Genomic DNA, 16,805 nt, shown 5'->3' on the forward strand with positions numbered 1-16,805 from the left:
AGTAGTTTTTTAATCATCCGACACATGTAGATTTGGATTTTCCTATATATATATATATATATATATATATATATTGGCGGTAGATACTTACATGTTAGATAAATAAAGAACAATTTTAATTCTTGTTATTTTTTTATATCAATAATTGGGAGAAAAACAAAAACCAATATTAAATGACAAAAACTCAACTTAAAATGGGTCTAAGACCCGTAACCAGCTATGTGAATGTAGGAATACCACACGCTTAGCGGCCCTAGATGCATTACCATCAGCATGTGTATCAGCCTCGATCCGGTTCAACGAGTCACAAGCCAGGTCTCTTTTTAACAGTTAACGAAATGATTCGAAGGATCTTACAGGAAGTCTCATGATTCGAAGGATCTTACAGGAAGTCTCATGATTCGAAGGATCTTACAGGATATCAAGGAAGCCCATGCCAGCGTAGGAATATCGCACCGAGTGGGCGGCTGGTAGAAAAGGCCACGAGATGTTGAAACTCAACCAGGCAATCCAAGCGGAAGCTCTAGTAACTAAGTATGCACTTGAAATGCTTCAAATTTTAAAGAATGAAACATCGCACAACGGGCAGTTTTAAATATTCCAGCACTAGAAATACACTGGATTTCAAGGCTCCGGCTACAAGGGATTAAACGGAGAAAACACGGCACATTATTAAACTGAGTTCAGAAAGAGAAATAGTAATGTCAAACCAAAGGATAAACGAAAGATACAGAAGCTTATTACCAATGTATGGCCGATGGCACATAAAGTTTCAACAGAGGCACCCCACCAAACACTGAAAGAATCGAGGACAAAAGAAGCAGCAGGCAGCTGATAGAACTGCAAGTCTGCAACCTGTGACAAAAGAAGACGCCCAAATAATGCCCCCTGCGTAGTCAATCCAATCGACGTTCTTTTAACTTTTTAACTCTAATAAAACTCTTGTTTGTAAATCCACCTTGGCCGCAACGATATAGGAAGCGCTAACACATGCCCGAAGAAAGCTCGCATATACAACAGATTCCCACAAATCAACTCAGAACTGGAAGCAGAAAAGACATCTTTGAATCATTGTGAAATGTTGGGAACTACATGTCTGTCGCACCAGCAAAATCGGACTGATGAAAATGAAAACAAAAGAAAAATTGTGAAAGGAATCGTCACTCTTCGAGGCAGCACAGAATGTGATGGAGGCAAAAAACTGCTGCAAAACTCAAGGCCTAATGGCACAACCATTTGCAGTTCCTCTTAACCTATAGTCAAATACATCATAGGCGAGGGATCCCAAGAATCTTTGCAGAGAATTCCCATGCCACAATGGCAGCAGCATTAGCAGGAAAGGCCCTCATCATTGTTGGCCCTAGGCCAGCATAACAACCTCTGAACCCTGCTTGCTTGTATACCTATAAAGGTCCGCAAATGAGTCAGGCTGCATCGTGTATAAAAATCAAAAAGAAGAGAATTTAAATAATATTACCGAGTGCAGAATATTGAAGGGGTTCCTGCTAATAGTCATGTTGGGAGCTGTCTGAATAATGGTCTTAGCCACATCCAGTGGCAAAACAAAAGTCCAAAACTGCAATATTACAGTGAAATGTGTCAGAACAGGAAGCCAATTTTTTTGTAGTATCGTGAGAAGTTCAGTACTTACAGCCATACCACCAAGTCCACCAGTAATAACGCCAGTGCCAACATCAAAAATTATCTTCTGAGATTCGGTAAGGTTAGATTGAGATTTCAATGTCGAATGCATGAAATACCGACTCAATTCATATGTTGTAAAGAAGGCAGAGTTTCCAATTGTTTCTCTTAGGCAGGTAGCAAGACCACCGCGGAATAGATCCTTGATCTGTTAGCATAGCTAAAATGTCAGCTGAATTGATGTCACAGAAAGCTTGAGAAGTATCTACACATTGCTTACTCCATTGTTCTTTACTGTCTTGATAGCACAATCAAGGGGGCCATTATATCTTGGATGGTAATCCTTACAAACGATTGGGTCGGGTCCTTGTACTTGCATCCTACACTGAAGAAACCAAAGCTTAAAACATGCATACCATCAAACAACGACATCAATTAGTAGGTTCAGAAGAATCACTCACTTTCACTAGCTCTGCTGGGCATAATATAAGACTAATCATTGCTCCACCATATGCAGCAGAAGGTATAATTGTCTGAAGATTTGGTTTGCCGCTTTCTCGGCCTCCCTGTCACCAGTAATTGAGAAACCATTATTCCAAACCTATAACTCAAGATATAAGTTGGGGCTGGACATCAGCCTGTGGCCAAGTCTACATAGGCAGAAGGTTTGGCCTCAATCTTTCAATTGACTTGGACTAAAGTGTGCATAGGATGGAAGTGTCCAAGGGCCAGAATATCAAGTCGAGTAGCTCGGACTCAACACGGTAAAGCTCGTTTGTTTGACCAAGTTGAGATCGAGTTCACTAAGGTTGATTCGGTAAAGTTGGAGTCGGCTCATGCGTCGTCCGTGACATTTATTTCTTTTTGCATGTTGTGAGCGATGTCAAAAAAAAAAGGAAGGAAAGAAGACTGCAACCACAACTACATTAATTATGATGTGAGATTAGACCCTCCTCTCTCTTTTTTTTCTGTCTCTGTCATTATTCTATATGTTTTTGTGCCTCGATAGAAGTTGGTGGCAAGTTTTGGTTTTGTTTGAAAATCAAATAAATGACTTTATTGACTCAAGCCGAGCTCTAAAAATGCTCGAGCCTAATTTGTTGAACTCGACTCAAGCTCGAGTACTTCCGGTTTTGAGACGAGATTGAGCTGGCCCAAGTTGAGCTCGACACAGCTTGTGTTCAGGCCTATTGGCAAGGCCATGACCCATCAACAGGGGAGCCAAACCAACCAAACGAGGAAACCAGGCTAATCTAGCTATGCATGATCCATAACAAACTTACGGTGCAAAGTAGACATCCTGTAGGGCATGGCTGGCCTGAATTGCCTGGAGAAGACCAGTCCAGGATTTAGAAGCTTGGCCATCCCAGTCTATTAGGATGCTGAACCTATAGCCCATCCCTAGACATAAGAAAAGTAGCAACAGGTTGATAGACATTGGAAAATTATTGGTTTATTAATAAACAATTGATGTACTCTAAGCAGGTGCAACGTTTTGCGCTGTTGGAACCAAATGCCAAATAAGTGGCATATTTACCTGTAATGCTGTTTTAGTTTGAGAATAGGCACCAAAGAGTATTGAACTTTCAACTGCTATTCCAATGAATGATGAGGTGGCGCCTCTGTAAAGTCCTGGCAGCTGTAAAGTGAGCACATATAATGAATATTCAACATTATTAATACTATTGCATAATTAAAAGCATTGCAACTAATGAATAAATGCCAGTCTTCACAACAATCAACATCCTATGATGCAAAGCAGGCCTCCAAAGTAGGCAACACAAACTGCATTTGAGCAACAAACCAGGACATAATCATGGAAAAAAAAGGAAATAAATTGAGGGACAAACATCAAGCAATAACCAATTAGCACGATCAAAAGTATATGAAACCCCTAAAAAAATGTGGCTTGGTAACATATATCAACCAGATGCCTTGTGTGATAAAAATAGAGGAAACAGAGTGAAAAAAAACATGAACTTTTTGCTAAAAATGAGTTTACATGTAAATCCACGAGAAGTAAAGGAGTTCGAGAAGGGAAAGTCTCTACATCTCAAATAAACACCAAAGTTATATAATCGAATACATGTTTATCAAGCTTGTAACTCAGAATAAGCAAAAAGCATAGCAAATATGCTTCAATGGTTCACAGAAAACCAGTTAGCAGGTTAACTGTACAGTGTACATGGCATGTCTGCATGTGTGAGATGTGCTTGTAAATACACACTACATACTGGCCTCCAATTGGCAGACTTCCTGTGAGGCTGGCCATATGCCAATATGTATGTGCAATCAGTAACACAATCTTCAGTAAACCAGATTTTAATGTATATAGTGTTTGAAGTGTTCGTAGCAATTATAACTTAGATATTCCTGCTAGGCATTCTTCCATGCTTCCTATATTGAATTTATTACGCATTTTATTCTTTCATAAAATTATAAACATCTTAATCCTTTTGTGTAGTTTTCATCCACTCGTTGATGCTAATCATTACATAAACAAGATAAAAGGACTTTTGTTGGTAAATGTCCAATCACTGGTCAAAATCTTAAAACTACCTCTTCTACTTTATTTATCCACTAATTTATGAGGTCTTATTATGAATGCTTGTGATACATATTGTCCAATGATGTTACTTTTGGATATAACTGCAAGCATCTTAATAACTTTACACTGACCATATGATTTGTGGCTTAGTCTTGATGAACCAAAGAAAGATTATTATTCTGTCATTCTTTTAACTGCCCAAGCTCCTGCTGGCTAGTAACTATCAATTAAGACACGAATTCTACTGCATGATATAGAAAATACAGTTCAATAAACATCCCTCAAGTTTTATCTTATTAATTGTAGCATGAACCACAGATTGGAGACTGATACACTGGAGCTACATATCATATTGTAAAACATTAGAACATTTTCCTTCATGTTGCACCTAAGTTTGGTACTTGACATCAGGGTCTATGTCTAGGTAACATAGCACAGAAGGATGTAAAAAAGGACGGGACATGAGAAAAAGTACCGAAGCCTAAAAGTCATACCATTGTGTAGTGCAATAAAGGGGAAAAAAAATCCAACTGCATATGCATATTAACACCTCATTCCTTCATCCACTTTATTAGGAAAGGGATGCTGTGAAGAGAACATTAAGTAGAAACAATGACCTAAGGTGACATCCAGGACTTTGACAACCTAAATGAACATAAGAGGAAGTTTATCAAGAAGGTGTAATGCACAATAACCATTAAATCTACATGCTCAATGCGCTCATGAGAACAAATATGTAGAAATCTACGGTGAGATCTCACTTACTAAAAGATAAGCAGTACAGTGAGTGGACATGCATATCCTGCTAATTTGAGATCAAAAGCAAACCTACACTGTGCAGGAAAATACATTCCTACGTGCCTATTAACTCTACCAACGATGATGGATCCAAATTCTGGGATCCAGTTGATTAAAAATCTCAGAAATACAAGCTGGTTGATTAAACTATCTAAGAGCTGCCAAAACCTTTTTTTATATATATGTTACTGCATAGTCAATTAAACAACTTGTCAAGACCATATCGGTATTAAGTGAGATTGAAAGTTGAATGTCAAAACACGAAGCAAGTTGCTGATATCGTAAGTGGCGATTGATAGAAATCTAGCACCAATATCTGTAACTAGAAAACAGTACTCACGCAGGAAGATAGAGATAGATAGAGAGAGAGAGAGAGAGAGAGAGAGGGAGAGAGAGAGAGAGAGAATGAAAACAAGAAGAAACTGAGGAGAAGAAGCCGTAGCCAAAATGGTTTGCACGGCCTCTATTTATAATCCCATTTCTAGAATTCTAAGAGTCTCCAATCGTAGAATCCTAAGAGATTTCACAAGCTCCAAGGACATTAATTACATCATAGAAACCTAAGAGACTTCACATATTACAAGGATATTAACTACAACATAGAATCCTAGGAGACTTCACATATAACAAGGATATTAACTACAACATAGAATCCTAGGAGACTCTTCACATGTTACAAGGACATTAAATAACTTAACACATTCTACAAGGAGGTGGAATCCTAAGAGACTCCTCTTCAACGTGCTGGTGAAGGATTTATATTTTAACACCCTCCCTCAAGTTGTGCATGGTTTTGCACCATGTACAACTTGCCTTTTAGAAACCAGAATCGTTCCTTTGTTAATCCTTTTGTAAATAAGTCTGCAACTTGTTCATCTGTACGAACATAAATAGGTTGAATCTCCTTGTCTTCCACCTTTTGTCTAACAAAGTGTTGATCAATCTCAATGTGCTTTGTTCGACCATGTTGTATGGGATTAAAGGCAATGTTAATAGCGCTTTGATTATCGCACATTAACATTGACGTTTTAATCTTTTCTCCAATGTCTTCTAGCAAATGTCTAACCCATGTAACTTCAGCAATACCTGCAGCCATGCATCTGTATTCAGTTTCAGTGTTGGATCTTGCTACTGCCTTTTGCTTTCGACAACTCCAAGACACAAGATTACGTCCAATGAAAATACAAAAACCAGAAATGGACTTTCTTTGATCGGGATCTCCAGCCCAATTTGCATATGTGAATGTCATAAGTTGATGTCCAGTAGTTATATTTTCACTCTTACCATAAACTAAGCCATCTCTTGTTGTCCCTTTAAGATATCTTAATATTCTTTTGACAGCATCCATGTGAGTATCTCTAGGTGCATGCATAAATTGAGATACTTGATTCACAGCATATATAATATCCGGTCTAGTAAATGTAAGATATTGAAGTGCCCCAACAATACTTCGATATTGCGTAGGATCTTCATATAACTCCCCATCCTGAGCACTTAGTCTTTGATTTAGAATACTAGGAGTTCCAACAGGCTTACAATCAGACATACCTGACTTTTTCAGCAGATCCAACGTGTATTTCTGTTGTGTCAATGTGAGGCGATTATTGTGCCTATCAATCTCCACTCCAAGAAAGAATCGTAAATCACCAAGCTCTTTCATTTTGAAGTTTTGCATCATCAAAACTTTAGCTTCTTCTATGTGTTTTTCTGAATTGCCTGTGATAACAATATCATCAACATATATAAGAAGTAAAGTAAATATGTTTTCCTTTCGATAAATGAAAAGAGAGTGATCTAGAGGACATCTCCGAAAACCACATTCTTAAATCTTGCAGGAGAAACTATCAAACCACGAACGTGAGGCCTGTTTAAGTCCATAAATAGATTTTCTTAGTTTGCAAACCCATGCATGAGAGTCTCCTTTCGTGTATCCTGGCGGTTGTTCCATATATACTTCCTCTCTTAAATCACCATGAAGAAAAGCATTCTTCACGTCCATTTGATGTAGTCTCCATCCATATTCAACTGCCAATGATATAATCACGCGAATTGTAACCATTTTGATCACAGGGCTGAATGTCTCATCATAATCTTCGCCATATTGTTGTGTAAACTCTTTTGCTACTAACCTTGCTTTGTGTCTTTTTATGTTGCCGTCAGGTTTGTATTTAATTTTGGATACCCATTTGGAGCCCACTACGTTCTTTTCGTGTGGCCTCGGAATGATCTCCCATGTTCCACATTCATGCAAGGCATCCATTTCTTCTTTCATAGTCTTTCTCCAATGATGTGATTTTGATGCTTGATCAAATGAAGTAGGTTCTTCCTCCTTGCCAACTTTTGCCATGAATAACTGAAAATCAAGTGGTAAAGAATCATAGCTAACCCACCTGTGAATGGGATAACGAATGCGTTGGGATCTTCTAAGGTGGGGCATGTTGTCTTCTTCACTGTGAGCATCTCTGTCCCTTAGTCGTCGACTGTAGATAAGACCCGAATACCGATGTGCATCGTTGCTTTGTTCTTCATTATTGCTTTCGTGATGACTTGATGACTGTGTTGGATTTTCTTGATTTTCACTTTGAGCCATATCCGACGGTTGTATTGCTCTCTCTGGATCTTCATTTTGAGGCACATCATTTTCTATAACAGGATCTGCATTGAATAACTGTGTACTGGTCCAGGGATCATAAGATTCAATGGTCATAGGCATTTCATTTGTATTATCAAAACTATGTTCATCAAAAATGACATTTCTTGAAGTTTTGATATGTTTAGTTGTTGGATCATAGCATCGAAAACCTTTATATTCATCAGCATATCCAAGGAATCTACATTCAATAGCTTTGTCTTGAAACTTGTTCCTCAAGGCAGCATCAACGTGAACATTGCATACACAACCAAAAACCTTCAAGTTCTTGTAATCAGGTTGTTTGCCTAAGTGTGTAAAATATGGCGATTTAGACATCAAGAGTGTCATAGGCAAACAATTTATTATGTATACAGCACTATGGAAGGCTTCAGTCCACAAGGAAATTGGCACATTAGTATCATGCATCATGCTCATGGCGCTTTCAACTATATGTTGATGTTTCCGCTCAACTACACCATTTTGTTGTGGTGTCTAAGGGCAGGAAATTTGTCTAGTTATCCCTTTTTCACGTAGAAATTCAATAAAATCAAGCGAGGAATATTCTCCCCCTCCATCACATTGAAAATGCACCACATTGGATGAAAATTTAGTTTGAATTGGCATAGAAGTTTCAAAATATGTGGGGTACTTCTGATTTGTGTTTCATGAAGTAAATCCAGGTGAAACGTGAGTAAGAGTCAATGAATAAGACATAATAACTTGACCCAGACATGAAATCAATAGGGGCTGGCCCCCATACATCAGAAAAAATAGTTTCAAAAGGTTTGGAAGTCCTTTGATTTATATTATGGAAAGGTAAAACATGACTCTTACAAAGTCCACAACTTGAACATTTTTTGACACTTGAAGTAAGAGGTAAGCTTGATCTTGGAATGAGACTATCTGTGACAAGTTTTTCAATGAAATGTCGACCACAGTGTCCTAACCGACTATGCCACAAATCAGACTCCAAAAATTGGTTAGGGCCCCTTACTTTTGATTGAAAATGGCAAGAACTTGGCACTGATGACGCATTATGAGAAAGACAAAATGTCTTCAATCCTATATCAAAAGTGGATGAATCCTTGGGTAGACATTCCTTGAGGACGTACATATTCCCTTGACGCTCCCCTCTAGCGAACATTTTCTTCGTTTGGAGGTCCTTGACATAGACAGAAGAAGGTGTGAATTCAACAGAAGAGCTTGTATTATCAATGAGTTTAGAAATGGATATGATGTTCTTTTTGATATTGGGAGCAAGAACAACCTTAGACAGTGATAGAGACGAGGATGACAATGGAATATGTGTAATGGGATGAGATTTTCCATCACCTGTTATAATGCAACTTCTACCGTAATGAGGGGATAAGTTAGTCAATTTACCTGCATTTCCTGTCACATGGGTAGCTGCACCTGAATCCAAGAACCATTCTCCCTGCTCATTTTGCTTTATAGTCATCTTTGAGAATGCGGTCATCAATAGCTGCTGCATATCTTCAGCAGTGGATTTAGAACTTTGTCTTCCTTGTTTATAATCATGTCTTACCCCTTTGTTTTTATTTTGAGGATTAAACCAACACTGTGCCTTCATGTGCCCTTTCTTGTTGCACTGAAAACAAATTGGTATTTTTCTTGAAGTATCCAAAGGAGACATACCTTGGTTATGTGGTGTTGGTAGAATGCCATGACCACCATAGTTGGAGTTCCCATGGCTCTTACCAAACTTTACATTCATAGCCAACACATTTTGGGAGTTCCCTTGATCAGTCCTTTCAATGACTCTTTTCATATTCATTTCGTGTTGGAGAAGTTTACCTTGTAGTTCGTTGAAGGAGGGCAGAACAGGAAGGACTTCAAGAGCTGTAATAAAAGCATGATAATCATGTCCAAGTCCATTCAAGGTTTGCTGCACCTTTTCCTTATCATAAATGTTATTCCCTGAGGCAGCAAGTTGGTCTGCGACGGCCTTAATACGCCCCAAATAATCCATGATAGACGTTGAACCCAGTGGCGGAGCCAGCGTGGGGCTGGCGTGGGCACTTGCCCACGCCAGCCCAAGATTTCTCCATTGGATTTCTTTTTCCAGCTGCAATTGTCATCAATCATTTTAAAAATAAATGCACTCCACTCGAAGAGGGATTCCCTCTATTATCTTTTAAATTATATGTTTTAAGTTCGAACCCATTTCAGAACTCATACTCAGTGATGAGAATTGCTTCTATACGAATGGATTCATTGCTTGTAACCTACTAAGTTAGGATAATTATTCACATTATATATATATATATATATTAGGCTACATTAATCCAGTGTGCAGTCACATGGGATCCTGGATCAGGATTGCGATGTTTCTTAGGGGACGTTTGGTATCTATAACATATTGTTCTTGTTTAATGATTCTACACCAAAATTTAGAGTAGATTTATGAAACATTATGTTATAGGGTTTATAAATCTGCCTCAATTTTTTAAACAACTTCATTGAATAGTAGCAATATAAATTTGCCCCAAAGATTGAAGCAGATTCGTAAAATAATAAAACTAATGTACCATGAATCTACCATAATTTTTTAAGTAGGTTCATCATGTTCAAATAATTGAGTTGAGTTTGAGTTTGAGTTGGAGATCAAAGCTTCGTCATACATCCCTCAATGTTTGTTTATTTTTACATTAATATCTTCAAATATTTGCTTTGTTCTATATGTGAGTGCCCATTCGTATGTGAAAATCTATGAATAGGTGCCCCCTCCAGAAAACTTTTCTGGCTCCGCCACTGGTTGAACCTTTGCTCAAATTCTGAAATTCTTTCTTTAAGTACATAATTCGAGCTTCTAATATTTGGGAAAAGGTATCAGCAAGGGTTTCCCATAATTCTTCTGCAGTACAATCATCAGAAACTGAAAGTAACACTTGTTGAGATAAAGTGGACAAAATATACGCAACCAGACTTTGGTCACGTCTCATCCACATAGTATGTTCAGGATTGTTGTCTTCATAAACAACAATAACTTCTCCTGCCTCATTTTTTATTTCTTGTAAAACGGATATTGGTGGAGCCTTTGTTGAACCATCGAGATGTCCAAAGAGGCCTTGACTTCTTATGAAAGGCATGATTTGCCTTTTCCAGATCAGATAATTCTCATGGTTGAGTTTTTCGGTAATAAGGTGAGGAAGAAAATTTGAGGACACGCCAGAATGCGAAAGGTTTTCCATGACAACAGAAAGGAATGGTACATAGGTAGAAAATGAGAGGGAAAGAAGACACGATATAACAAGATGTCTCCTTAGGTAAGCAAGAAGAAAAAGGAACAAGAATTGCGCAAGAGAAAAGTAAATTCAGGATAGAGACAAGATGAGAAAAGAGTTCTAACCAGATCAGACCTGTTTGGGCATTTCGTTTGGTAGAGATAACGTAACCTGGTGCTCTGATACCATGATAGAAATCTAGCACCAATATCTGTAACCAGAAAACAGTACTCACGCAGGAAAATAGAGATAGAGAGAGAGAGAGAGAGAGAATGAAAACAAGAAAAAACTGAGGAGAAGAAGCCGTAGCCAAAATGGTTTGCACGGCACGGCCTCTATTTATAATCCCATTTCTAGAATTCTAAGAGTCTCCAATCGTAGAATCCTAAGAGATTTCACAAGCTCCAAGGACATTAATTACATCATAGAAACCTAAGAGACTTCACATATTACAAGGATATTAACTACAACATAAAATCCTAAGAGACTTCACATATAACAAGGATATTAACTACAACATAGAATCCTAGGAGACTCTTCACATGTTACAAGGACATTAAATAACTTAACACATTCTACAAGGAGGTGGAATCCTAAGAGACTCCTCTTCAACGTGCTGGTGAAGGATTTATATTTTAACACCCTCGTGCATTTGTAAATGCTGTATGTAAAGAAAACCTTAAACCAACAGGGAAGCTGAAACATGAGACGGCGAATATTATGTAAAGTTTGCAAAAGCAACACTAAATAACATCACTAAGCTTCATAGAAATTGTTAAACAGTAAGCATGCACAGAAGATCTGCATGATTATAGGATAGGCAAGAAATCATAGAATTCATGTGCAAATCATTGGTAAACAAATAAGAGAAAAGATGAAGCGAGAATGGCAAGACATGCAACAATCAAGTTCATAGATATTCAAACAACATCCTCATGTATTGAAGATGCAAGAAGAAGTCTGTACCAAATTCTAACAGTATTTACGACTAACAAAATAACTGAAGAACATTTTATAATCAGCACAATAAGATGCCGCTTCTTTATCCAAAACATAGAAAGTACAGAAAACCAATACCCCCTCTGTCCTTAGTATGTGGGTGGAGCAATGAAGCGCATTTCTGTACATCCTCTCATTTCCCGTATTATGTGCCTGCAACTTCACCTGCGATAAGGGGGACAAGGTGGTGAAAATAAATATGAAACATGGGATGAAGGGACCTCGTTGGGCAACCTCCCACAGATAATAGATGTTAGCCAAACGCACATCAAGTTCGTTCATTGAAAACCCTTGCCATATTTGATGGTAAACTAAGTCAAGTCCACATTTTAGAAGACTCTGCGTTTTGAACTTAACCAGAAAATATTACAAGCAAAGCTGCAAAAAACTGAAAGGACCACAAAAGAGGCAGACAAGAGTAACCGAAAGTATCTGAAAGGTCCAGATGACGTGTTCATAGATACGTCCTTCAATGTACTAGAACCATCTACACTTGTTTTCCTGTAGTTGAGTTCCACTTGCAACAAATTCCCACATTCATTTTCCTTTCGCTTCCATGGTTTGGAGACAAAATTATCCAGTGAAGACAGGTATTGGTTATTCACGCAAATTAAGATTGTTTACCAGATAAGCAAATAAGCCGGAGTGACCAGGGGCGGAGCCGCATGTGGACTTGGATAGGTAGCTGCCCACATATTCCCACAAAATCTATTTATTTATGTATTGGTTGGTTCCGATCACTTGCTTATATATCGGTGCCCCTCAGTCGTTCACTTATTTTATGTATGGTGCCCACCAATTAATTTACTATGTATTTGAGAGGTAAATTTTTTTGTATTAGTGCCCCTCAGCCAAAAATTTCTGGCTGCGACACTGGTAGTGACATGCGAAAAGCTCAACAAATCAGAGCACCAAGGTTCCAAGACTCTGCAGGTAGATGACTCCAGGAGATCAGACGGTTTAAAACCAGGGTTCTCACCCAGCTTCCCCGCTACAGATCAAAGACAAAGCGAGAAACTTCCACTTCCCATCTTGGTCATCTCGGCATTTTGATATCGACATTGAAGTGTTCCTGGAAGATTATGCGTTGCCGAAACTCATAAATCAACCAGACAATGACCAACAACCCCTACCAAGTACCAACATAACATAAAATGCTGCCCCCTTTCTCAATCACTTGCATTGAATTTACCCGAAACTTTCAGCATAATAAGCAGATCCAACTTAACAGCAACTGAAGGGAAGAGGTAGAGGAAGAGACAGAAAATACAAAAATATCACGTAGAAGCAGGATAGGCAACAGCAGAATGAAGGGCAGCTGGGCGAGAAAAGACCTTGATGGTGTCGAAGGGGTGGCCAACGATGACGGTAGCGACTCCTGCAATAAAACCAGCAACATACTCCTTCATCACCTCCCCCATTCCACTCTCTCTCTCTCTCTCTCTCTCTCTCTCTCTCTCTCTCCTCTCTCTGTGGCCCGCTTATCGTGTCTGCTTTCCACCTTCGATTCGTCACCACCTGATAAGCTTTGTCCGTTGACAGTTCAGACTATGGAAGAAGCAGCAGGAGAGAAACCGAAAAAAATGGGAAGCCGAAGGGAATGGGTAACGTGCGGCCTTGAGGAGGAAGAGCGCCTCTTTCCACTCTCGATGACGACAAACGAAAAGGTGGGAAAGTTGAGGGTCTTTTCTGTTTTTGGGGTGCGCAGAACAAAGCGGCAACAAAGTTGGCAGCATTTCCCTTCCCCCCACTCTGGTACCAACGAGAGAGGTGAAGGTAGAATTAGAAGAAGCAACCTCACCCTGCCCACAACCGATCGCCCGCAAGCGACGCCTGCGGGGTGGGGACTGAAGACTGCACCCAGGCCAAAGAGCCAGCCTCGCACCCCACCTCCATGCCTGGTCCTTGGCCGGTCCTCGTCTCGGCGCCTTGGATAAAAATGACCATGAGAACATGTTGGCAACTAACTCACAAATACTTCAGTCTCCGTTGCCTGAGCTTGGCTTTGCATGAAATAGATGAGCTTTGGCTGCTCTGCAAGTAGATCTCAGGAACTAGTTGAACAAATTGAAGAGGGGCATGTATAAGCTCCGCACATTAGTTTATTAGACTACCTGACCAGCCTCCATCATTTGACAAACAAATATTATATAGCCGAAGCGTGTAGATTCTGCCTCCTTTGGTATGAAAAATGCTTTCATGTTCGAGAATTGTTCCTTTAAATGAGAAGTAGATTTTGATTGCCTATTGAAGCTTGACATCTGGAGCGTGTTTCACAAGGGCTATGTTACTGCCACTTTGCTTCCATCCTCGTGGTTGTTAAGTTACATGAAGTTTTTATTAAAAGATGGTTCGATGAGGAGAATGTTAATTAACTCCAAAACCAGCTTAATGCAATCCCATCTCCTGCCTATTTTCATAAAAGAAAACAACACAATGCAAATAAGTTGGAATGCCAAGTTCCATCAAGAAGATTACAAAAAGCACTTTCATATTATATTTTGACCATTTGACAATATCAAGAATCTCAAGATCCATCAATAGATAGGTTATATACACATCAATCTCTTAAATGACAGAACCATGCGGCTAGGACCATGTTCACTCAAATAAAGTAAGATCAGGTCTCTTTGCTCAGGCTGAATACACTACCAAGTTTATGGTTGAGATAGTTAGGCGACTCAAGGGCTAGTCGATTTCAAATTTCTTTCACAAAGTGATCAGCCTCTTACTGACAAACTCATGTCCTTTAGGGGTGTTTGGCAACAATAATAAGTTGTTAATGTTTCATAAAACACTATGTAGCAGCATTTCATGAATCTGCTCCATTCTTTGAAATAGATTCATAGGCAGTAGCAAATTGGAACTATTACCAAACTGTCCCTTCCAAGTTGCCAGCAAAGAATAGTTTGTAACTGTTCTGTAAATCTGCATCAAAGATTAAAATAAATTCACAAAATACTTTAAAATGTATTTCATGAATCTGTTTCAATTTTTAGAGCATATATATGAAACCATTGCAAACTGCTCTCATCGTCCAACAGCCCTTTAGGGCCCATTTAGCAAAAGAAATAATTACATGCTATTTTCATTGTTGCCAAACGATTCCTTAAATAGTGTTTGCTTCCCAGACAACTTGGTCTTGGAATGAAGTCAGGTAAAGCTGGGGGTTGTATGCTGATGGTTTGGAACTCTCATTCTAAACTCTTGTGTGTTGTCTGATGAAATGGGAATAAAATGCTCATGCAAATCTTAAATTAATACATCTTTGGAAAAGACTACTTGTATGATATGCTTGATTCACAAGATCCACAACGTATTGGGTTTTCACGGTTTTACTGTTTGGTTTGCTTCTGTACAAAATGGAAGCCTATGTCACCTAAGTGCGGTATGCGGGTGCCGGTGTGGCACATCTCATAAAATTTAGGTGCGGCGATGCGGCGAGAGTATTTTATTATTATTATTATTATTATTATTATTATTATTATTATTATAGTTAATTTAAGTGTGGCGGTGTGGCGAGAGTATATTATTATTATTATTATTATTATTATTATTATTATTAATTTATTATTATTATATTTTATGGTTTTAATTTGAAAGTTTAAAATAAAAAATTTCAAATATAACATATTTAAGAAGAGATAGTCTGCATAGTTCACTTTCAGTCACATGCACTTGAATAACAAAATTATACAAGTGCACATTAATTTACACAACCTAATTCATATACAAAAATCAGAATTAACTCAGTTGGTCTCCACCCAATAGTTTTGAAAGTTTGAAGACGAAGAAAATAAGCATTCCAATAAAATCAAGCTGATGTTAAGTAGTTGAATCAGTTTCATTATTAGGGAAAACTAAAAGAACGTACAAGTTCGCCATTTATTTTAGATTGCATAGCAAATGAAAATAAGCATTCCAATAAAATCAAGCTGATGTTAAGTAGTTGAATCAGTTTCATTATTAGGGAAAACTAAAAGAACATACAGTTCGTCATTTATTTTAGCTTGCATAGCAAATGACAGCTAGAAGCAGTAGCAGCAGTTTAAAATTCAGTAACAGGACATCGATAAAATTTTCTAGCATATATTGTGAAGCACATCTATGAGGGGGTGATGAAGACGCGGGCGGTCGACTTTGTTAAAAATTTAAAAAACCCTAAAAATTGGATGAAAATAGACCGACTCGCATTTGACCGCACCCGACTTGGGTCAAACGCGAGTCGGGTGCGAGTCGGAAAAGGACAATTTTAGTCGGGTGTGGTCAGCCGGACTTGACTCTTGTTTGACCACTTTGAGTGCGCACCGGAGGCGCACCCGGACCTGCATTGCATCAACGCGGGTGCGAGGCCAAAAAGGGCGCACCCTGGTGACGTAGATGGAACCTTGCCAGTGTTGAAGAAGTTTGTAAGTGAACAAGCGGTTAACAACCCACATCTGAAAAAGAGGCTTAAAGGCCCCTTCATTTCCCCAGTCTCCAGTCACGGTTGAAGAAGTTTGCTGCCTTTTTTTGTTAAAAAAGAAAAATCCATGTTCAATGTTTAACCAGTTTGTTCATGCAACCATAAGTAGGAATTAGATGTACAAATATGGCAATCATAGGACGATTCCAAGTCACCGACTCTTGTCATTAGAAGCAATCGGCGTTTGTTGGAGTTTCTTAATTGTACCTGATAGATATGTAATCATATAATTTATTTGATACTAATCATGTTATCTGGGGATCATTTTATCTAGGCAATAAAGTAATTTCACAACTCACCAAATTTTGATATACTTTTAGTCCAAGCTCTTAAAAGCCTGCATAGAATTTTAAAGTTCATGAACACAAATACGTAGGGAGGCACAAAAGCAGCAAGTGGATCCTGAAATCACGATTTGCAAATGTTCATGCGAAAAGCATGATACCGAGCATATGATTCCTATCAAACTAAAAAATC

General features: G+C 38.5%; 1 protein-coding gene across 1 annotated transcript; it reads right to left on the minus strand.

Annotated features, from left to right (window-relative positions):
• Positions 1 to 1,043: 1,043 nt before the first annotated feature.
• On the minus strand, positions 1,044 to 13,840 carry LOC116246236 (mitochondrial arginine transporter BAC1). The gene is made up of 8 exons (XM_031617998.2): positions 13,198 to 13,840; positions 11,942 to 12,028; positions 3,179 to 3,280; positions 2,103 to 2,207; positions 1,922 to 2,026; positions 1,652 to 1,849; positions 1,478 to 1,576; positions 1,044 to 1,403 (listed from the first exon to the last, which is right to left on the minus strand). The coding sequence occupies exons 1-8, from the start codon at positions 13,282 to 13,284 to the stop codon at positions 1,269 to 1,271; spliced, it is 918 nt and encodes a 305-aa protein (XP_031473858.1). The 5' UTR covers positions 13,285 to 13,840; the 3' UTR covers positions 1,044 to 1,268.
• Between the last annotated feature and the right edge of the window lie 2,965 nt (positions 13,841 to 16,805).

This window comes from Nymphaea colorata, chromosome 1, assembly GCF_008831285.2.
Source record: "Nymphaea colorata isolate Beijing-Zhang1983 chromosome 1, ASM883128v2, whole genome shotgun sequence".
NCBI lineage: Eukaryota > Viridiplantae > Streptophyta > Magnoliopsida > Nymphaeales > Nymphaeaceae > Nymphaea > Nymphaea colorata.

What these genes read in the sequence shown, in the direction of transcription:
- LOC116246236 (XM_031617998.2), bottom strand. Translation starts at nt 13,284, where the DNA reads ATGGGGGAGGTGATGAAGGAGTATGTTGCTGGTTTTATTGCAGGAGTC. An exon ending in AAACTAAAACAGCATTACAG is followed by an intron (nt 2,208 to 3,178) that starts GTAAATATGCCA and finishes TACTGGTGACAG; the next exon opens with GGAGGCCGAGAAAGCGGCAA. An exon ending in CCTTCAATATTCTGCACTCG is followed by an intron (nt 1,404 to 1,477) that starts GTAATATTATTT and finishes GGACCTTTATAG; the next exon opens with GTATACAAGCAAGCAGGGTT.